The sequence below is a fragment of the Meriones unguiculatus genome, chromosome 16 (assembly GCF_030254825.1).
Source record: "Meriones unguiculatus strain TT.TT164.6M chromosome 16, Bangor_MerUng_6.1, whole genome shotgun sequence".
Taxonomy (NCBI): domain Eukaryota; kingdom Metazoa; phylum Chordata; class Mammalia; order Rodentia; family Muridae; genus Meriones; species Meriones unguiculatus.
In genome coordinates this window covers 42045722-42069089 of record NC_083363.1, presented here as the reverse complement: position 1 = coordinate 42069089, position 23368 = coordinate 42045722, and the positions used below count along the sequence as shown (strand labels likewise).

The following is a 23368-nucleotide window of genomic DNA, read 5'->3' as shown; positions in this document are numbered from 1 at the left end:
ATTAAATTCTCCTTTTTTTCTTTTCTCTCCTTTCCTCCCCCCAGCCTCTTTCATTCGTACTGTTTCTCTCCCTCCTCTTCTTTCTTCTACCATTATTTCTCTACCCGGTTTCTGTACTAGAGTAATAGCAGCTTGTACAAAGTTTTGTATTGCTTCTATTTCTTTTTTTTTTTTTTTCCTTTTTACTAACTTAAGAATATCGGCTATACTGGTTCTTTAAGGTTTTACTCTGAATTTATCTGCATCTGAGGTTTTTTGTTTTTCCTTTGTTGTTTTGGTTTTTGTCTGTTTGTTTGCTTGCTTGCCATAGGTTTTTGATTGCTGCTTTCCCTCCCCCTAATTGTTATGGCTATGACTGTCGTTTCTACTTTATTTAACTTTAGTATTTTGGATGACTCTAGGTATTCTTACATAGTAAGTTACACATTTTAAAAGCAGTGCTTTACACTACTCTGAATGTTTTTAGTGTATATTGTAATGTCTCCTTGCTCATCTCTGATTTTGTTACTGTGGATGGTCTTTTTCTTTCATTTGGTTAATTGAGTGTCTTTTCATCTTTTAGTTTATTTAAAAAAATCAAATCTTTATTTCTTAAAAACTAAATCTTAGATTCATTGTTTTTTGTTTTGTTTTTATTTCAAAAATTTATGGTCTGATTCTTATTATTTCTTGCTGTCCATTGGACTTGGTTTTGAGTTCTCAATTTGCCAGATTTTTGAGTTGCATCATGAATTCATTCCTTTTATTTCTAATCAACTTTTAGAGGCACTTAGAACTATGAATTTTCCCCTTAGGACTGCTTTTAATGCATCTAAGGTTTGGGTTTTTTTCTCCTTCTAGGTTGTGCTTTTATTTGCACTTTGAACTAGAACATTTTTAGTTCTTTTGTGACTTCTTTCATAAAAATTTATTCATTATTCATTATTGTATCACTTAATATATATGAATTAATGTAATTAATAGAGCTTTTTGCTGATGATTTTAAACTTATAATGCCTGTGCTTAAATTGATGCATGGAGTTATGTCAATTTGTCTGAACCTGTTATGTTTTGTTTTGTGTCCTAAGATGTGATTCATTATAGAGAGGCTAAGTAAAGTGTGCATATTTTTGTTTTAGTGATATATTTTGTAGAAATTTGACACTATTTAATTCTGATGTTACTATGTTTTCTTTTTTTTTAATTACTTTTCTATTAGAGAAAATGGTGTATTAAAATCACCTACTAGTATTGTGTTGGTGCTAATCTGTGTCTTTATTTCCATTAACAAACTTTTAAAGGCTGTATATAACTTTTTATTAATGTTATTATTAACCAATTGCTATTTTTGAGACTTTAATAAAATATTTCTTAAAATAGATAAAATGGAAGCCTTGACAATTGTCTGGTAGGAAATGTTTTCAAAACACTGGCTCAAGTTATAGAAAAGCAGGGGATTTAAGGCTTCATTAGAGTGATCTAAACATAAATTGAGAATATTGTTTCCTAGGACTTAACTGTACACTACACTACACTACAAAGAGACTGTTCTTAATGAATTTTATAAATTTGTTTGTTTGTTTGTTTATCATTGAGAGCAAGTCGAGAACACATAGGAGGAACTAGAGAAGGGAAAGGAAGAAAGAAAATTATTTAAAAGATAGTGATACGCTTTTAAGAAACTGGATTCATAAGAATTTGGTACATATATGTTTAGAAGTATAATATCTTCTTGGTTAACTGTTCCCTTGATTAGAATGAAGTAGCCTTTTTTAGGCTGATTAGTTTTATTTTGGAGCCTGTTCTGTCAGGTACTAGGAGAAAGGCACTTGAATGTTTCGGGGTCTTCAGAATATTTTTTTTTCATACTTTCACTTTAATGTGGCACCTAACTTTGAAGGAAAGATAAGACTTTGTAGACAACAGAAGGGGTGAGTTCTGTTTCTCAATCCATCCAACCAACCTGTGCTTTTGATTGGAGTGTTGTGACCATAACTGTTTAGTTACTTTTCAAACATGTGTGTTGATTCCTTTCACTTTGCTGGTGTTTTTTATTTTATGCTTTTATTTTATTGTATTTACCATGTCCCAGCTTCTTCCAATTCTCCCTGATTCCCTATCCACCCAAATGCATGTTCATTCTCCCCCTGTCTTTGTCTAAATAAAGACAAAAATCATCGAGAGGAACAGTTTTCTCCAATGGAGGGTTACTGAGTATATCAACTACAATCTATGGTAGGCCATATGCCCAGGAGTCCCTGGGAAGCACAAAATTAGCTCAGTGCTCTTTGGATGGAGGAGAGGGGATGCAGGGTCATGTTGTTTTGTTTTGCCTCACTGGAATTTTATTGTTTATTTTTTTGTTTATTGGTTGGCTGGTTTGTTTCCTTGGATTTTGTTGTTGTTAATGTTTTGTTGTTTGTGTTCTTAGTTATAATTTGTTATTCAGTAATTGTAGCATTATTTGTTTCCTTTTTATAACCTCTAGTATATATTTATTCTTCCCAGTCTGAAATATTGTTTCTAGAACTCTCTATAGTTTGGTGGGCATGAATTCTTTTGTTTCATTATGATTTTTAAAAAATGTTTGCTTCGGATGGAGGAAGGGAGGGATTGGGACGGGAGGAGGGAGGGAACCACGGGGGGGATACAAAGTGAGTAAAGTGTAATTAATAAAGAAAAATAAAATAAAATAAACAAAAAAGAAAGACAAATAAATAATCACCATAGCTGAAAAAAAAATTTCTTCAGCTATTCAGATCACTTTACTGGAAACAGTAGATTAGGTTGATATTCATGGTCTTTTAAAATATGATGTGCATTACTTCAGGCTCTTCTAGATTTTACAGCGTTCATTGAGAAATCAATTGTTAATCTGATTGTTTTTTGTTTATATTTAACCTGTGGGTTTTTTTTTTGCAGCATTCAGAATTCTCTTTATTCTACATATTCAGTGTTTTAAATATAATATTTAGTGAGTATCTCTCTTCTGATGTTGTTTGTGAGATCTGTATGCATCTTGTGTCTGTATGAATATGTTTATCATTAGTTTGTTAAAATTTTTCTATGATCTTGTTAAAATTATAGTCTATGCCAATGACTTGGAATGAGTCTCCTTCTGTTTATCATTCTAAGATTTGGTGTTTGCATTGTCCACCACAGTTTTGCATGTTTCAGTCCTGTGTGTATGTGTATTTGTGTGTGCATATTTAATTTTTCATATTCTTTGCATGAGTGTACCAATTCTTTTTTTTTCTTTAAGTCTTGACATTTTATCATCTACTTCATCCATTCTACATTCTTTCCTCTGAGCTTTGGTTAGTTTTTCAATTCCATCATTCTTTCAGCTGAAGTTCTCTAAGTATTTCTTTCTTTTACTGAATAAACTTTTTATTTTTATGCATTTTTTAATTTTTTTTTATTAATTACAGTTTATCCACTTTGTATCCCAGCTGTAGCTCCTTCCCTTATCACCTCCCAATCTCATCCCCCCTCACTCATCTCCTCCCATGCCCCACTCCAAGTCCACTGATACAGGAGGTCCTCCTCCCCTTCTCTCTGACGCTAACCTATCAGGTCTCAATACTAGCTGTATTGTCTTCCTCTGTGGCCTGGCAAGGCTGCACCACCACCCCACCTCTCAGGAAGAGGTGACCAAAGTGTCAGCCACTGAGGGCAATCTGGCTGAGACATCTGTCTTCCCATTGATCGCCAGGATTGATTTCTCTGATCTGGCTGTCTAGGCTAGGCAGGTGTCCCCTTACTCCCTCACTACTCCATGTGCTTCCTTCCCAAAGCTGGGCAATTGTTTGAAGAGGAGGACCTTCTTCCCTGAATAGAAGGAGACTGATCTTTGGTCAAGAGTATATGAATAGCTGCTCTCCCCTGCTGGAACCTCTAAACAAGCTGAATAAAGTTTTTAAATTCTGAATTGTCTTCATCATTTTATTTGCCCCATGTTTGTATTATTGTGTGTGTGTGTGGTTTTTTTTTTTTTTTGAGATGTTTGTTCATGTCTTTTTAAATTTCTCAAATTCCTTAATAAAAAAATTCCTTGAGTTTCTAAGATTCTCTACCCTGAGGTTCATCTCTGTAATTCTCATTAGAAAACATTTCTTTAAAACTGGTAGATCTGGGGGGACAGTGTCAGACTCTTTGGCTGCACATATTTTGTTTTTATGATGACAGCAGGACATGTAGACTTTTTCCATGGGTTTTATGTTTGATGTTAAATTATAGTGTGGCTCAGGGCAGGCCCTGTACATAGGATGTACACTGGTACAACTAAGACTTAAAGCTTGTATTGCACCAGTGAGTGAGAGTCCCCAGGACTTTCCAGACTAAAAGGGACATAGAGAACATGTGACCTTGGCTCTGGCATGACAAGGTAGGGTCAGGAATAGTAGGCAAACTGGGTTCCACTATAGATTATTACTTGGGCAACGCACCTATTAGTATAAATTCTTTTGAAGGCTAACAACATTTGTGGAAATAAAAATTAAGTAAAAGGTATCATAAATATTGAAATATATATATCATATTGGTATAAACAAACACCAAATAACTAGTTTATACAAATACTGGGAGATGATTAATATGCTAAGATTAAGATTTATTTTATTTTTTATAAAGCAACCAAGGTCAATGCAGTCATTTGAACAAGCAAATTTTGTTCCTTAAGTTTCATTTTAATAGGGTACTTAAAAAATCAACGATTACAATTTAAAATGTATTTTAGAATTTAAACCACTGATTCTGATGACTGTAAAGGAGAGTGAATGGTGAGATGAAATAAAAGAGAATTAATGTGAATGTTTCTCTGGAGATAGTTAGCTAAGTAGAGGTAGAAAAAGTGAGTGAAAATTACAGTGGAACTATATGCTGTTTGTTCCTTTGCTTCATTGTGCTCTGAAAAAAGAAATGATTCTTATTTTCAAGCCATACAGACCAACATTGTATAATCATGGGTTTGATTCAACTCCATAAATGTGTCACAGAACTCATATGTCAAAGTCCAAAGATACTAGTGATTTTGTTATCTGAGAATTATGGGGTATAAATTATTTCTGCAAAATGAGAAGTTACAAAGAAGAAAAAAAATGTTTACCATTTTGAATCATTTGAGTATACCTATACCTATAATTTCCTGGTAGAACATGACAAGCCTAAGCAGAGAATATGATTTTTCTCTACAAGATTCTGATCATGTGTACTGGAAATTTAATGAATTTTGTCTTCACAGTCACACGTAGCTTGGCAATCTTTTTTAACAGTTGGATTTTCACAGGTATAATATTTCTTCATATCTTCACAATTAGAGTAAACATCTACATATTCACAACTATTGGCTGAAATAAAAAACAAAAGATCTATTACTTCATTGTTATTTTTCATTGTTAATGGTAACAAAATTAAATTGAAATGAATTGAGAGAAGGGGATTGAGCAAATGAATGGGTGTCCTTTGAACTGGAGCTTTGTGAAATGTCTTTGAGACAAATTGATGTATTTCTTTACTCACAAAAGGCTTAAGAAAAGTAACTTCAGTAACTCATTATAAAACTTTTCTAGAGGCTATAAAGATGGTTCAGTGACTGGAGCCTTTGCTGTTCTTCCAGAGAAACTGGCTTTGATTTTGTGCATCCACATGGTGGTTTACAACCACCTATAAATTCAGTTCCATGGGTTTTAATACCTTTTTCTGAGCTCCTGTGTTCAGTGATCATAACTGTGGTATTCAAAAATACATACACATACATACAAACAAACATTCATAAACATAAAATAAAAATAAGCATTAAAAAGGATCCTCACTATTTAAAATAGTAGTCACTGTGCAAGTACTTTTAAAACCTAAGTACAGTTTAATGTTTAAAATGTACATTCTCAGCAAACCAAGTATCATGAAAATGTTCTATAACTGCAATGTCTAGCAGGCTTTTTGGGTGAAGATACCAGGCATTAAATCATTCTAGAATGGTGTTGTTCATGACTGCTTTACACTTTGATTCTGTCTTTCATATGGGAAGAGGTAATCTCATGAAGACAGAGACTTAGAAAGGTAGGTAGTGGCTTTGTATTGTTGATTGAGACACTGTCTCATTGTGTTGTCCAGGCTAGAATCAAGCCTGTACAATCTCATAACTCTGCTAATTCTACCTCCACAGTAGCATCACTACAGGGACATGCCCAGACTCTTCTTCTCTCCACATATATGTATATATTCATCAGCACATAACAAGTACAGTTAGCAAACGTAGTATTCAAATTTATGTCTCTCTGTGTAATCCATTTTCATGACTTTTGCACTAATAATGAAAAGATGACTATTTGGTGCTGACTCTATACCTCTTAATTGGCTTTTTTTAAATTATACTTTTTCTAAGAGCTTTTTATAGAATAAAATTCCACAACACTTGGAAGATCGATGCAGGAAGATAAGTTTGAGGGCAGACTAGACTACATGAGGTCTAAGTGAGCTTTGGTTATATAGTGAGACCCTATTTCAAAATTAACAAGAGCTGAAAGCACAAATAAATAAATTTAAAAACTGTTAGAATGAAAAACAAGGATTTTTTTTCTTTTTTTTCACTTTTCTATTTCTGTTTAAAGTCCTTCATTCGGCTGTTACTGATCAGACAGACTACTCTACAAGCTTTACCAGCAAAGCTGTGAATATTTGGCTCTTTCTTCTTTAGTTCATAATCTTGATGTCATTAGTACTTTAAATTTTTTTCTATACCAAGCCGCATGATGAAGAATTCTGTAATTTATTCAGGAATGTACAAAAATCCCAGCAAATTGACACCAGAATTTACAATATTAATTTTTATACTATACTCCATTTTTATAAACACCCTATTGCTGTTACAGTCTCCCTTGTGTCTGGGATGACCCGAAGTTGGATCCACATTCCAACTCTTGATTCTCCTTTCTCTGCCACCAAAATGTTGGGGTAACAATTACTCTTTGTATTCATATTCATAATAATACAAAAATGCAAAGCTATGACATTTCTTTATTACTCCCATTCAGGGATGAAATACTAAAGTTTTTAATGAACTAATATTTGTAGATTTGATTTAGACTTTAAAACTGAACAGAAAATTGTTTAAGAAAACATGTAACTGATAATTAAATGGAAGGATTCAAATCACAGCCTAGGGCCAGTGAGTTGGCACAGGATAAAGGTACTTGCAACTAAGCCTGGTGACTTATGGTCAATCTTCCACACACATATCCTGGTGGGAAAGAATGAATTCACTCATGTTGTCCTCTACCTTCAAAACACAATCACAGAGATGTCGGGACACACCTGTGTGAGCCTATGCATATATAGAAAGACACAAAAACACATTCAGGAAATAAATAAAAATATAATGTAATGAAATTTTTAAACGAGACTCTGGAGGAGACTAGGAATTTATTGTGCTAAACTCCTTGGTGAGCAAAGAACTTTAGTATCTGTTTGTTTTCTCTGGGCTGCTCCATGTTTTATTATCTCAGCTCCCTAAATCGGTATTGCTTTCTTATCTACAAGGCCAAGCTTCACATCTATCAGCTTTGAGGATAAGAACATTTTGTTTAATTATATCCACAGAAATATTTTTGTAGACTCCAGTAACAGCAATGCTACAAGTATGCACTGATCTTAGATATTTCTTTAGACTACATATAGTATTATGCTTTTCAAGGTCAAAACTACTTTTCTTTTCCTAATGTAAAGAAATCTGTAGTTCTAAAAATGATGGTAAGGGTATGTTATAAAATCTTAATAGCATGATAAGATATAATTTGCCTTTTTTTCAAAATATATTTAAGTGACAATAAGATTGCCATTTAACGTTATTATATTAGTGTGTTAGCAAAACTTACTGCACAGCCCATCTTCACAGTCATTAGGACAAAGGGCACACGGCTCTCCTTCTGTGTAAGGTGTATATAGTCTTCTTACATAATTGCCACTGAAATTTGATATGCAAAGCGTCAGAAAATTTTAATTTTTCTGTTTAAACACTGTCTGAATATAACACCAAATTATAAACATACACCATGCACACACACATGCATACATATATATTCTATACGTATGTATGTATTTGTGTTAAAAGATTTTTTTATATCACACCAAAAACACTAACATAAACTAAGAGTATTCAGATATAAATATGAAGTAAACAGATATTTAATCCATTCACTTTTTCTATCAACCATCATCTTAGAACCTGAGAAACTAAAATAGGATAAATCTCTGCAGACATTTTAATGTTGAAATAACCGCCACTTTCTGATAAACCTGGTAAGACAGTGCAGTTCAGGATGCTGGTTCGGTATAAAAGTTACTTTTTTATATAAAGAAATTCATATATAGGAAAAACTGTCATTCCTGTAACACTGAAGAGGTCTCCATGAAGATGTGATGAGCTCCAAGAGTTGATGTGTATAATCGTGAAAGACCCTGTGCTTAAGAAACATTGGAGCTGTCTAAGGAAACATGTGGGTATAAGACTTTATGCTCATAAAAAATGAGAATGTTAATTAGAAAAAAAAATTCTCAAAACCATTTGAAGGTTGAAGTACTCTGATGGCATCTAGACTGTGCCTCAGTTAGCTCATCACTTCACTGATTGTCATATGAAAATACAGAGATATCAGAGTCTCTATTGCACCAGCGGTGATGGTGGTGGTGGTCTGTGTGTGTGTGTGTGTGTGTGTGTGTGTGTGTGTGTGTGTGTACAATGTCCAAGGGCATGAGGCAGAACCACTTCTCTATATGAAGAACAAAGCTATATGTGTACAAGCAATCTAAAATTTAAAAAGATACTGGTTTTTGCCCAAGTCCTGCCACTTGCATCTCTTCATTATGTATCTGACGCTCCTAGGTGCTAGGTTCTGGATTCTTCTTATTTGACCAGATAGCTTAATGCTTAATGGGTTTCAGCAGCTTCTTTCTTTATATTATACTTAATATATATAGATATATATATATATAATCTGTTTTTATACTGTTATAATTAAAAATGAGCGATCTCATTTGACAATGTTGAAAATTGGCTCTGAAATGTGTACTTACGCAGGACAATAGTGACAAACATAAAAGAAGTTCAACGGATTCTCAGGGCACTCAGCAATTCCACACGCAACTTGGTAAGTTGAATTCCAGACAATCTATACACCCAAAGATTAAGATGAAGCACAGGCCAAAGGGGAAGATAATGCAGAAAAACAATTAGAAAATGTAAAATTAGAAACACCTTTGTTGTACTTTGTTTTTGTATGCCTTCTGGACATATTTATATAATCAAATCAGATAAAAATATTAAAAGAACCTTCAGAGATATCAGTCATAAATTATAGGATAACCATGCTACAATCTGCAGATCCAAATAAGCTAAGTATTAAGATAGGCCCCAGTGAAGGATGGGCAGAACACAGGGAATTTTATGAAAAAGTAGGAAATAGTAAGACCTGGAAGGGATAAGAATTCCACAAGGAAAACAACAGAACCAAAAAAAAAAATCTGAGCACAGGGGTCTTTTCTGAGACTCATACTCCAACCAAGGACCATTCATGGAGATAAACTAGAACCCCTGCACAGATGTAGCCCATGGCAGTTCAGTCTCCAAGTGGGTCCCATAGTAATGGGAACAGGGACTGTCTCTGACATGAACTTCATGAATGACTCTTTGATCACCTCCCCCTGAGGGGGCAGCAGCCTTACCAGACCACAGAGGAAGACAGTGTAGTGACTCCTAATGAGACCTGATAGACTAGGGTTAGAAGGAAGAGGAAGAAGACCTCTCCTATCAGTGGACTTGGGGAGGAGCATGGGTAGAGAAGAGGGAGGGAGAGTGGAATTGGGAAGGGAGGATGGAGGGAGCTACAGGTGGGATACAAAATGAATAAACTGTAATTAATAAAAACATAAAAAAGAAAAATAATCTAGAAGTTGTTCAGTCCTATGAGGCTTGGTGTTTTAGCTAGTCTTCATTATAAGCTGGAATCCCTAAGAAGTAAGCTCCAATGATGTACTGGCCAAGTGAGTGTAAGCGAGTGAAGAATGAAAAAACCCTCTCTCTTTCCACTGATCTTACATGGGCCTCTAACAGAAGGTTTGGCCCAGATTAAAAGTGTGCCTCAAGATTTGGCTTGAAGAACCAGGTGTGGTGGTATACACCTTTAAGGCAACACTCAGGGAGGCAGAGGCAGGTGGATCACTGTGAGTTTGAGGCTAGCCTGATTTTCATTGTAAGTCTAGGACAGGCAAGGAAACACAGACAAAAACCCTATCTTGAAAGAGGGAGAGAGAGAGAGAGAGAGACCTAGATTAAAGGCATGTGTCAATCCAATCGAAATGGAGTGTCATCCCACCTGGATCAAAAATGTGCATCTGCCAGCCTTTAGATCTGGATAAAAGGCATGTTGTCTTCCTGCCTCAAGATAAAGATCATAGGTGTGCCCTCCATTTCCAGATTGTTGTTCATTCCAGATATAGTCAAGAACAGCCATCACAATCCACCCCTTGCCAACTTGACTCAAATCACATCTCATTTCCAAGTGAAAACAATAACCATATCATAACAATGTCTAATATGATATATCTACCCTTGTACAACTGCAAATGCATAACCAATAACAGGTCATAGTAATGCTTGACACAATATAATTATCCCTCAAACAAACTCAAATACATTGTAAATTTAGAGTAGTTGGCAATGTTGCCTAGGGAACATCTTTTTAGTATGTCAAACTTATGAGATAAGATAATCTCATTCCATAAGATTTTTGACTTTAGAGAACACTTGACTAATAAAGATTTTTGTTTGAGGATAGTGGGGTATTTCTATGACAGCCCTGACTATGGTTTTGGAGGATTGTGGAAGGACTTTGAAACTTTGGGCTATAAGAGTCATTGGATACTAAGAACTTTGTGGTAAGTTCTTTAGGAACTCGGGAATAAGAATGTTGAGCAGATGCTTGCAGACTGGACCCTAGCATAGCTGTCCTCTGAGAGGCCCCAGCCAGCAACTGATTGAAACAGATGCTGGTGTTCACAGCCAAACATTGGTCAGAACACAGGAAGCCTTGTGGAAAAGTGCAGGAAGGATAGAAGAATCAGGAGGGAACAGGAATTACACAAGACGTAGCCAACTAACCTGGGCCCAGGGAGGCTTTTGGGGACTGAAACACCAACCAAGGACCATGAATGGACTGCACCTAGGCCCCCTACACATATGTACATGATAGACAGCTTGGTTTTCTTGTGGGTTCCTTAGTAAAGGGAGTGGGACTATCTCTGAGAAGGACTGTCTTGCAATGCTTTTGGATCATGTCCTCCTTGCCGGGCTACCTTGTTGGACCACCATGATAGAGGATGTGCTTAGTTCTGATATAACTTGATGTTCTGGAATGAGTAGGTGTGGGGAGGTCTCTTTTTTGAAGGTGAAAAGAGGAAGGATATGGGAAAGAGGGAAGGAGGGTGTGACCTGGAGGAGAGGAGGGAGGGAGTTATGATTGGGATATAAAGTGAATAAATAAATAGATAGATAGACCAATGAATGAATGAATAAATAAATAAATAGATAAATAAATAAATGAACCAATGAATGAATGAATGAAAAATATTGAGCAGTATAGAAGCTGAAGGCCTGGTTTATGAAATTTCAGAGGGAAGATTAAAGACTCTTTCAGGGCCATTTCCTATTTTGGTATGAAGGTGTCAGAATCCATGGAAGTGGAAACAATGTGAGCTGCCATATAGGTGCTGGAAATTGAACTTAGGTTCTTTGGAAGAGCAGACAGTTCTCTTAATCACTGAGCTTTTTCTCCAGACATTTGCTATTTTGATTTAAAATTCTGCAGTTCTTTTTAGATGGGGTTTATGGATCAGCTGTGATTAAAAAGATATCAGAACTACTAAAGTGAAACCTTTGTGTTACTGGGACAGTTGATGTTAGTTAGCTGGAGCTAAGAAATTAGCAGTTATTAAGAGACCAGCATTACTGAGGTGAAATCTTCTGGGAAGTTTCCTGCGAGTATAGAGAAACTGTGTTCCAGAGCTGGCTGGGTTGTATCCTGTTCTGGCAGCCAGATTAGGTAGTGTATGAGTCACTCATCTGGTACTGGTTTTGAATGCATGAGAAGGGGTCATGGAGAGTAGCTGAGGCTTGCTACTGAGAGAGGCCAGAGAAGGCCATTGGTGAAACTGCAGCTTCAGTGACAGTTAAAGGCTCAGGACTGAAGGGGTCTTGCAAAGAAGTTGAGGCTCCTCACCATGAAGATAATCTACAAGAGGCTACTGGTGAAAGTGCAGTCCGGTTGCAGGAGAAAAACCCAAGGTTTTGGAGATGCCAGTATCATAGCATGACCAAAAACAGCAACAATGGAGTGGACCCTCCCAGAGCCTAGAAAACAAGCTGTGTGTGCTACAGAAAACAGAGTAGGAAAGTAACCCAAACTCTTCAGAAGAGTCAAAAATCATATATGGATCACAGATATTGGACACTGAGATATTTATACCACTGGATTTTAATGTTACTTGGTTCAGATTGTGGCTGTTCCCCGGTTCTTCCCTCTTGAAGAAAGTATTTAATTTTGATTTTTGCCATGAACTTCTAAAAGATATTTTGGATTTTTGAGAGATTAAATATTTTAAAGAGATTGAAATTTTAGTGTGTTTGAATTTGTAAACGCTGTGGCACTTTTAAAGTTATTTATGTTTTTAATGTGAGGTCTTGGCTATAAATAAGAAAGGAATGTCTTTGCTTAACTAGGTGTCCTGTCTATTTGACCTGTCATCTTTTAATGGCGTATTTAATCTTTGGAAGGGAACATACTCATATTTTTTTTCTAACCATAATTTATTGACCCCAGGTCTGAAGTGTGGGCAATGTCTTGTAATCTTGAAAGCACCTATGCAGTCTGTTCAACTTGACATAAACTAGAGACATCAGAGGGAAAGGAGCCTCAGCTGAGGAAATACTTCCTTGAAATCTAGGTATAAGGCATTTTCATAATTAGTTATCAATGGGGGAGGGCCCAGGCCTTCGTGTATGGTGCCACCCCCGGACTGATGATCTTAGATTCTACCAGAAAGCAGGCTGAGCAAAGCATAGGAAACAAGCCAGTAAACAGTACCCTGCAAGGTCGCTGCTTCCAGGCTCCTGGCCTGATTGAGTTCCTTTCGTGGCTTTCTTTTGGTGATAAACACTGATGTAGAAGTATAAATTGAATAAACCCTTTCCTCCTCAACTTGCTTTTTAGTCATGGTGTTTCATCATAGCAATAAAGCCTTCATTAAGACTATACCACATCTGGATCTTCTCCACCTAGCCATGCAAAATCCCCCTAACTTTTTTTTTTCTTTCTTATCTTCAGTAGACCTTCTTTGACAGTGGCCAAGCTGGAGTTACAATTGTATATTTCTTGCTAAAACAGCCACTTTATTTAATAGTAAAGGACCCAGGGCCTTGGCCTTTAGGTCTGTGTGGAAGTGAGTTGGCAAGGGGTCAGGAAACAAAACTTTAGAACAGACCTTTCCTCTTGTCTTTCAGGAGCTAGACAAAGCTGATGTGCAGCCCTGCCAAAGACTGTATAGGTGCCTCAGAGAATGCAAGACATCGCCCATGCTTTGAACCTTGAGTCAAGAAATTGTGGTTAGAAAAAAAAAAAAAGTACGTTCCCTTACAATGATTAAATAAGCCATTAAAAGATGGCAGGCCCAAAGACTGTCAGGACCAACCAATGTGTAACCACTCAAGAAGTTCTCCAAGGGTGCATGGGTGCTATGTACTCTCTCTGTACTACCAGAACTTAGAAGACTATGATAATAGATAGTAAGTTCAAAGTCAGTCTCAGCTACATAGTGAGAACATGTCTGAAGAAAAAATTCCTGAATCTAATTCTGCTTTGAAATCAGTCAAGTAATCAGAAGAAATTTCTTGCCTTGCATTTACAGACAAAGTACTTTTTCTTACCTGAGTATAATGTCCAACTTTTGCACCAAGTTTATTTGGGCCAAAACCAATGACAAAGTCATTGTGTTCATCAAACCAGTTTTGGATTACAGAAGACCATGATGTGAGGTAATTTGCCATGAATAAATTCTCACCACATTTTTTATCTAAGAAAAAAAAAAGACTCACAAAGGTAGCAATAAAGGAAAGACAGAAACACAAACACATGCACAAAACACACTGTACAAAACAGAATTTCTGTTCTTTAAAGACATTACTTAGAGTTGTCTTTGATTATTGCATAGGAAGCATGCTTCAAACCAGCTGAACAAGCAGCTTAACAGTAGCCACAGGCATCCAACATGTGTGGGCTGAGCACCATATGAACTGAGTAGATACAGGAGCCTTTTTCTCAGTAGCGTCTATCCTTGAATTAATTCATTTACACATGAAATTCTCCATACATGTGTGTGCGTGTGATGAGTGTGTGCCTCAAGTGTGCCCAATGTTCACTTGCAGTATTAGAGAAGACAAAAACTAGCTCCTTTAATTTCTCTCCTGTTCTAACTGGAGATTTTTTTTTTTTGAGACAAAGTTTTTTCATGTAGTGCTGGCTGTCCTAGACTTGCTTTGCAGACCAAGGTAGCCTCTAACTCATAGAGATCTGCCTGCCTCTGCCTCCCTGAGTACTGGGGTTACTACTGTGCCCAGTACTTGTACCACTGTGTCCAGCTTAGAGATTTTTTATGTGAAAATAAAATTTTACATATTTTAGAATTATTGTTATATATGAGCCTTCTGTACAGTTATTATTTAAGAACTACAAGTACAAACACAGAAAAGCAGAAGTAACAATATTTTCAAAGTTTATGTATCATGCCTTAATTAGAAAATTAAAATTCCATGGGCTAGGTATTCTTCCAAGAATGGTGAGAAAAACAACTTTTGACGTCTAATACATAGTTTAGTATTTTTTCAATCTCTTCAAATAAACAATTATTTTGCACATTACTGAATATTTAGCCTTTGAATAAACTTTTTAACCATTATTAAAATAGTAATAGCTAAAAGTAAAAGCTTTAAAAGAGACGATTAATTTATTAGCTTCAAATTGGGCTAGTGATGACCATTTAAGACAATGCAGTCACTCCTGATGAGACCTAATTGACTAGGATCAGAAGGAAGGAAAAGAAGTCCTCCCCTATCAGTGGACTTGGGTAGGGGCATGCATTCGAAGGGTGGAGGAAGGAAGGAATTGGGACGGAAGGAGGGAGGGAACCACAGGGGGGTACAAAGTGAATAAAGTGTAATTAATAAAGAAAAAAAGAAATATCTTATAGTCCATTTATTTATTTTTTCCACCATTTTTATACTTGTTGATGTAAAAAACATGTTTCTTAGTTTATTTTTAATTTAATAAAATCTTTTGTCACCTAGCATGTACATAAGTTGCTGTCACCAGAAATGAAGAAAGAGCTAAACACAGACACTTTAGTGGCTTACATGTACAATTCCTGTATTTAGGAATCCGAGGATGGCACATTGTGAATTTTAATGGCATGCATCACCAGCTTGATATTTCTTGAGGAAAAAAATAATCAACCAACCGATCAAATTAAATACATTTTTATAAGTAAATGCTAGCTTATGAACACAAGCAAGCTACAACATAAAGTAAGATACTGGAGCCAGGCATGGTGACACACGCTTTTAATCCTAGCATTCAGGGAGGCAGAGGCAGAAAGATATCTATGAGTTCAAGGACAGTCTGGTCTATATAGAGCAACCCTGCCTCAAAAGCAAAAACAAACAAACAAAACATTAAGGTAAGATAGATAAAATAACATAAGATAAGACTGGATATAGGGTTGGTAAAGATCCTTTCCCAATCTGTTGACTCTCTTTTTGTTCTGAGGACAGTGTCCTTTGCTTTATAGAAGCTTTTCATTTTCATGAGGTCCCATTTATTGATTGTTGCTCTTAGAGCCTGTGCTGTTGGTGTTCTGTTCAGGAAGTTGTCTCCTGTACCAATGAGTACAAGGCTCTTTTCTGAGACTAATGCTCCAACAAGGATGATGCATGGAGATAACCTAGAACCCATGCACAGATAAAGCCATAGACTCAGTATCCAAGAGGTTTCCCTAGTAATGGGAACAGGGACTGTCTCTGACATGAACTCAGTGACTGGCCCTTTGATCACCTCCCCCTGGGGGAGAGGGGGGGCGGGCAACAGCCTTACCAGGCCACAGAGGAAGATAATGCATCCAGTTCTGATGAGACCTTATATACTAGGGTCAGATGAAAGGGGAGGAGGACCTCTACTATCAGCAGACTGGGAAAGGGGCATAGGAGAAGAAGATGGAGGGAGGGTGGGATTCGAGGAGAAGATGGAGGGAACTACAGCTGGAATAAAAAGTGAATAAACTGTAATTAATAAAAAATAAATTAAAAAAGATAAGACTGGATGAGATAAGATAAGGTGTTGAGCTATATGATAGAGTTTTTCAGAGGGCTATTTTCAGAGGGCTAGAAAAATGGCTCAACAGGTGAGAGCATGTCCTGCTATTTTAGCAGTCTTGAATGCAACTTTTAGCATCCAAATGGGATGGCTTACAACTATTGTATCCCCAGCTTGGGAGGATCCAATGCCTTCTGCTGGTCTCTAGAGGCACTCTTACATGCAGGCACATGTGCATGTCTACACATAGACACACACACATGCATAACTGAAAAATAGTAAAATAAAATTAAAAAATACACTTTATGTTACTTAAATTAGTAATCTTTTTCATTCAGACATCAGTTTTAATCTTTAAAGCCGTAAAAGAGATGATTCATACCTTGTTGCACTTGTGATCGGCTACAGCGAACAAAGCTGGCATTATGGGTGACAATTTGTGTAAAACATAAAACACCAAATAAGCATAACATGGAGTCTCTCAGAGGCTTCTCTGCCACAGAGCGATTTAACTTTTTAACTATCAATATCAGAAAAAAATGTTTATTTACAAAGTTCTGTTAGCACGATAACAGAAAATGGATTCTCCTATGCTGTTCTCTATTCATACATCAGTGATTCTGAGTTTACATACCAATAGTCCTGAATTCCTCAGAACTGTGGTGGTACTTGCATTTGTTTGCCCAACTCTGAGCATTTCTTTGAGCATCATGGTTCCATTGCTAAAAAGGAAAAGGAAAGAAAACAGCCAAGTAATAACTCAAACCTCAAAGTCACATTTTCTTTGCAGACAGGCTGATGGTAGTGGCTTACATCATTGTAAAATTCCTGTAGGTACCATTAGATTTTCCTCGTAATCAAGACATGATATATTTTCTATCCAAAATTTAATGTTATCAACTTTCCTTGTGAAATTTATGAATAAGATTATTTTTACAATTTCTCCCATCTTCCTGATCCTGCTCATCCTCCTATGCTGTCTCATCCATAACTTCCTTCTGATGCCACACATATTCCATTTCCTTCCTCTTCCCATCTCTTCCCCAGCACATCTTTCTCCTCTCCTGGTCTGCTTAGTAGTTTTATAATCTATGTCCAATGTCCATCCGACTTATCTATGCTTTTTCTGTAGCAAGGAAATACAACTAGTCTGTCCTCCCAAGATCACCAAACTATTAAAGGTCTAATGACTTATTGAAATCACAATTGCTTTAATTGCTTAAAGACTTTAAGCAATTGCTGTGCTATAAGCATAACTAACTATGTAAAAGTACTAAGATTATTTTTACACCTGTAAGAAGTTGCCTTATAAATCCCAGTTTCATTCTTATCCTCATTGAATACTTTTTTTCTAATAACAGTGGTTTTTGATTTCTATTTTTTTTTACTTTTTTATTTTAATTTTATGAATTACACTTTATTCACTTTTTATCCCCCAATAAACCCTCCCTCCAACCCTCCCAGTCCCACCTAGCCTCCTCCTTCTCCACACATGCGCCTCTCAAGTCCACTGATAAGGGAAGTCTTCCTCTCTTTCTTTCTGATCCTAGTCTATCAGATCTCATCAGAGTGGCTGCATTGTCTTCCTCTGTGGTCTGGTAAGGTTGCTCCACTGCTCAGGAGGAGGTGATAAACGAGCAGGCCAATCAGTTCATGTCAGAGGCAGTCCCTGTTCCCATTACAATGGAACCCACTTGGACACTGAACTGCCATGGGCTACATCTGTGCAGAGGTTCTAGGTTATCTCCATGCATGGTACGTGGTTGGAGTATGAGTCTCTGGAAAGACCCCTGTGCTCAGATTTTTTGGTTCTGTTGCTCGCCTTGTGGAGCTCCTGTCCTCTCTAGATCTTACTATTTCCCACTTCTTTCATAAAAAGATTCCATGCGCTCTGCCCAACATCTGGCCATAAGTCTCAGTATCTGCTCTGATACCCTGCAGGGTAGAGCCTTTCAGAGGCCCTCTGTGGCAGGCTCCTAACTTGTTTCCTGTTTTCTTCTTCTTCTGATGTCCCTCATTGAACACTTTTAAGAGAAATACGGGCTTTGGTTTTGGATCCAGGAAAGTATACTACTTAGATGAAAGGCCATTGATCATAAAGGAGAAACCCTAACTAAGAGAGAGATTGCAGTGAGCCAAAATAACACAGTGGCTTTTCACTAAAAAGTGAAGTCAAAGATTTGATTTGATTTCTGACACTCTTGTCCCATAACACTGACAAGTCACTGTTTTAAAGGAAATTTAATAAATTCTACTCTAATCATATCACAGCTGAATACGTAGGAGAGAACCACCTCTAATGTCTACATGCATGCCATAGTATGTATACACAAACTTATATACACATGTATATAGATATGCATGCATGTAAATTAAAGAACAAGTTTTAAAATGAGGTGCTAGAATAGAGACAGACCCTTTTAAACAATAGAGGAGAAGCCAAATGCTCTCAGCAGGCTCCAAACACAGCTCCACAAATGCACTGTCCTAATGTGAGCCCTCACCATTTTCAGTAAGTCACTGCCAGGTGGAGAAACCATCCTTCTCAGTTGGTTGTGTTTGTTTACAATCTCTTCTTGGACTGACTTTAGAGTGGTTGACAAATCCTCAAGATCTTTATTCTAAAGGGAAATAAAATTAAAGTCATGTTAGTGTAGGTTAAGGTTACACAAAATGATGAAAAAGTTGGCTAAAGTGAATGAAGGTCATTCTTAAAGTACTCAAGATAGTATTAATCATTAAGCCTTGCAATAAATGCTAAGAAAATCTGTGACTTTTATTAGACATATTAAACAAAAATTTTGCAACTAAAGAATGAATTCAATACACATCAAAGATAAAAACTCTTCTAACACTACAAATGTCAATTTTTCTTTCATTTTATATAAGTTTATTTATTCAATTTACATCCCAGTCATTGCCCCCTCCCTTCCTCATAGTCTCTTTCTCCCCTTTCCCATTCCTCAGGAAATGTAGACCCACCCACCCACTCACCCAAGCTCAGCAAGTAGCATCAGGGCTGAGAATGTCTTCCTCCCCTGTGACCTGGCAAGGCAACCCCACCAAGGTGGGATTATTCAAAATAGTCAACAGAGTCCATGTCAAAGACAGCCCCCACTTCGGAGAATATCCTTCAGATGCTTTTTTATTGAGCAAGAACCTTCATTTCCTAAAAATATTTGCTTTTATTAATTGCATTTGCTTGTGTAGACGACTGCAGGACCTGTAGAGGCCAGAAGAGTATAGCAGATCCATTGGCGTTAGAGTTACAGGTGGTTATAAGCCACCTGAAGTGGGTGCTAGGAACTAAAGGATCTGTTGTAAGAACAGTACATTTTCCTAGATGAAAAATCTCCCTGAATATTCTATTTTAACCTGAAAACCCTACTTAGAGTTGTTTCATTTCTATAAACAAAACATATGCCTTCTGAAAAAGCTATTATTATTTTCAACTTTTTATGCAACCTTCCAGAATAGCTAAAAATTCCACCAGACAATAAGGGTGTATATTTTCTTAACAAGCAGTAGTAAAGTATTTTTTTAAAGAACATATTAAAAAATTGAAATGCGAGGATAAAAAATGTAATAGGATTTATTTTGGGTAGATAATATGACCTAATAATTATAACAACACAAAATAAGACAGAGGAACAATAACAAGTGACAAAGATAGGGGATCAGTTCTTCATGGTAACTCACAAAGAAATCATCATTCATAAAGGATGACTTTGAATTGCTCTGCTATTTGGATCTTGAAAATTTCTAAAATAATACCAGTAGACCAAAGAGAGTAGGAAGGGGTCATGGAGGAAGGGAAGGAGAGTAGATGGTTTAAAAGTATCGCGAAATGCAATTATTTTAGGTAAGAAACTGGGAATATAAACCACGTGAATGAACACCTAAATGGTAAATAGTCTTTAGATTGCTAATTTGAATACAGCACAAAAAAACAAAACAAAACAAACAAACAAACAAAAAAACAAATGACTTATATCCCAAATCAGGTTTAACCAGCTAGTGGCACTCCCTACCTGTGAGGAATTCTAGCAGCTTCCAAGGCTGAGGCCAGAAAAGAGTCTGAGGGTTACAAGCATTTTGCCAGTCTTCTAATTTTAGTTAGAGCCTTCAGAGGTGGAAGGCTTCTGTCCTGTTCCTTGTCTTCTCCTACTTCCAATGTCTATCCTCTTTGCCCTTCTGAGTGAGGTTTCAGCCTCTTCTCTAAGGTCCTGCTTGTGTTTAGCTTCTTTAGGACTATAGATTTTAGAATATTTATCCTATATTATATGGCTAATATCCACTTATAAGTGAGTATGTATCATATTTGTCTTTCTGCTTCTGGGTTACATCACTTAGGATGATCTTTCCTAGTTCAAACCATTTGCCTACAAATTTCATGATTTCCTTGTTTATAATTGCTGAGTAGTATTCCACTGTGTAAATGTACCATAACTTTCTGTATCCATTCCTCCTTTGAGAGACATCTGGGTTGTTTCCAGATTCTGGCTTTTACAAATAAAGCTGCTATGAATAGGGTGGAGCAAATGTCCTTATTGAATGTTGGGCATACATAGAGATAACCTAGAACACCTGCACAGATATAGGCTGCTCATTTTCCAAGTGTGTTACCTGGTAAGGGGATCAGGGGCTGTCTCTGGCATGAATTCAGTGGCCAGCTCTTTATTCACTTCTGCCTGCAGGGTGCAGCCTTCCAAACCACAGAGGAAGATGGTGAAGCCAGCCCTGATGAAACCTGATAAGCTAGCATCAGATAAAAGGGGAGGAAGTCCTCCCTTATGAAAGGACTAGGAAAAGGGCATGGGGGAGAAGAGGGAGGGTGAATGAGACTGGGAGGAGACAAGGAAGGAGGCTACAGCTGGGATACAATGTGAATAAATTGTAATAACTAGCTAACTGAATAAATAAATGAATGAATAAAGGAAAGGGAATAAAAGAACATATTATAATTAGTCAATATTTGGCTTGTGTCCATATAGTAGATGTACTTAACTACTGTTTGAGTGTGTACTGTTTGAGTGCACACACACTCACATGCATGTTGCTGAGGATCAATCCCAGGTACTTGTGCATTCAGGCAAGGGTTAAGCATCATCCTAAACTCAATTTTAGCAAACGTTTTACATTAAAATGTGTAAATATTTTTTTCACACAATAGCTATGAATGTTAGATATAGAAACGTCTATGACGAAGTTCTGTTAATTAAAATATAATGTGACATTTCTTTGGGCAACACATTGAAATGGATTAAATTAATTAATAACAATTCTTGGAACAGAAAGTTTCATCAAATAAATCCAGAGATATGAAATACCCCATGCAAATATAGTTCAAATATCACGTGATTTTAGTTTCTTGACCACATTAAAAAATAAAAAGGTAATTAAAACTAATGTCAACCAAATTGATGTTTCCGCCAGTTTCGAACCGGGGACTTGTGTGTTAGGCAACCATGATGACCACTACACTATAAGATCTGAAGAGGGCGGGAACTCCACAAGGAGAACAACAGAACCAAAAACTGTGAGCATAGGGGGTCTTTTCTGAGACTGATAGTCCAACCAAGGACGATGCATGGAGATAAACTAGAACCCCTGCACAGATGTAGTCCATGGCAGCTCAGTGTCCAAGTGGGTTCCATAGTAATGGGAACAGGGACTCTTTCTGACATGAACTGATTGGCCTGCTCTTTAATCACCTCCCCCTGAGGTGGGAGCAGCCTTACCAGGCCACAGAAGAAGACAATGCAGCCACTGCTGATGAGACCTAATTGACTAGGATCAGAAGGAAAGAAAAGAAGACCTCCTCTATCAGTGGACTTGGGAGGAGCATGCATTCAGAGAGGGGAGGAAGGGACGGATTGGGACAATGGGAGGAGGGAGGGAACCATAGGGGGGATAAAAGTGAATAAAGTGTAATTAATAAAGAATTAATGTCAGTAATAATAAAGAACTAATGTTAGTAATTCTATTTCAGTGATTTGGTAAAATACAATTTAATAGTGATTGATGCAAAATCTATTATGAGATATTTGTTTTTAGCCTTATCATTGATATCTACTTTGTATAATAAATGTATACCTGTTTCAATAAGATATACCATGAACCTAACATTTATAATTTAACCAATCTAATTGGCCATGTTTAATATTCACTATTAATTAGGACTTCAAGGTCATTCAGCACAGCTTTAATAATGTCAACTGCTTTGAACTATCAATGAGTACTTTGCGACTTAGCGTAAAATCTAGACTTTTAACATTTTGTAGAATGATCTAGTCACCTCCTAGCTTTCATATTTGCTTAAATTGTTCAGAGAAGATATTAAATCTTACCTCTACCTCATAGTTATCTTGGAGAAGGGATGAAGGCAGTACAGCAGCCAGGAACAACAATGCTGGGAATAATGCCATGTCTAGAAAACAAAGATTTGCCTTAAAATGTTTGGTCCATGTAGTTCTGAGTGATGCACCTATGAATGCTCTTTGCTATTAGCTTCACCTCCCCATGTAATCCATGTAAGTCTCCTCTTCAGGTTGTAAGAGTCTAGGAATGCTTCCTTTATCCCTTCTAGAATATCAATAACTTCCACCTACTACCATGACAGGGCACTACCTTGATATGATTTATCCCTTGCTGGATATTTTAAGCATTTCCTACCATATTCTAAATATACTCTTATAAATAGGTCTTAATATTAGAAGTGAGAATGTACTATGTTACTCCTGTCACATCCTGGTGGTTTTTAGACACTTAGGTAAATACTATGTCTCAGTTGGAGTTATTATTGCTGTATGAAACAGCATGACCAAAAACAACTTGGGGAGAAAAGAGTTTATTAGGCTTATATATCCCAAATCACAATCCACTGAAAGAAGCAAAAGTAGGAACTCAAACAGGGCAGGGCTGATGCAGAAGCCATGGAGGAGTGTTGCTACTAGTCTGCTCTCCTTGGCTTGCTC

The 23368-nt window shown here is 36.7% G+C and overlaps 1 protein-coding gene across 1 annotated transcript; it reads right to left on the bottom strand.

Annotated features, from left to right (window-relative positions):
- Positions 1–5199: 5199 nt before the first annotated feature.
- LOC110559797 (cysteine-rich secretory protein 1-like) lies at positions 5200–22819 on the bottom strand. Its single transcript, XM_021655420.1, has 7 exons — positions 22748–22819; positions 18896–19012; positions 17026–17113; positions 13955–14100; positions 9052–9146; positions 7854–7942; positions 5200–5327 (listed from the first exon to the last, which is right to left on the bottom strand). The coding sequence occupies exons 1-7, from the start codon at positions 22817–22819 to the stop codon at positions 5200–5202; spliced, it is 735 nt and encodes a 244-aa protein (XP_021511095.1).
- Positions 22820–23368: the final 549 nt, after the last annotated feature.

Excerpts from the sequence above, each read along its gene's own strand:
- LOC110559797 (XM_021655420.1), bottom strand. The coding sequence starts at position 22,819 with ATGGCATTATTCCCAGCATTGTTGTTCCTGGCTGCTGTACTGCCTTCA. Across the intron at positions 19,013-22,747 it reads TTCTCCAAGATAACTATGAG|AATAAAGATCTTGAGGATTT; the intron begins GTAGAGGTAAGA and ends ATTTCCCTTTAG. Across the intron at positions 14,101-17,025 it reads TGAGGAATTCAGGACTATTG|ATAAAAAATGTGGTGAGAAT; the intron begins GTATGTAAACTC and ends TTTTTTTCTTAG.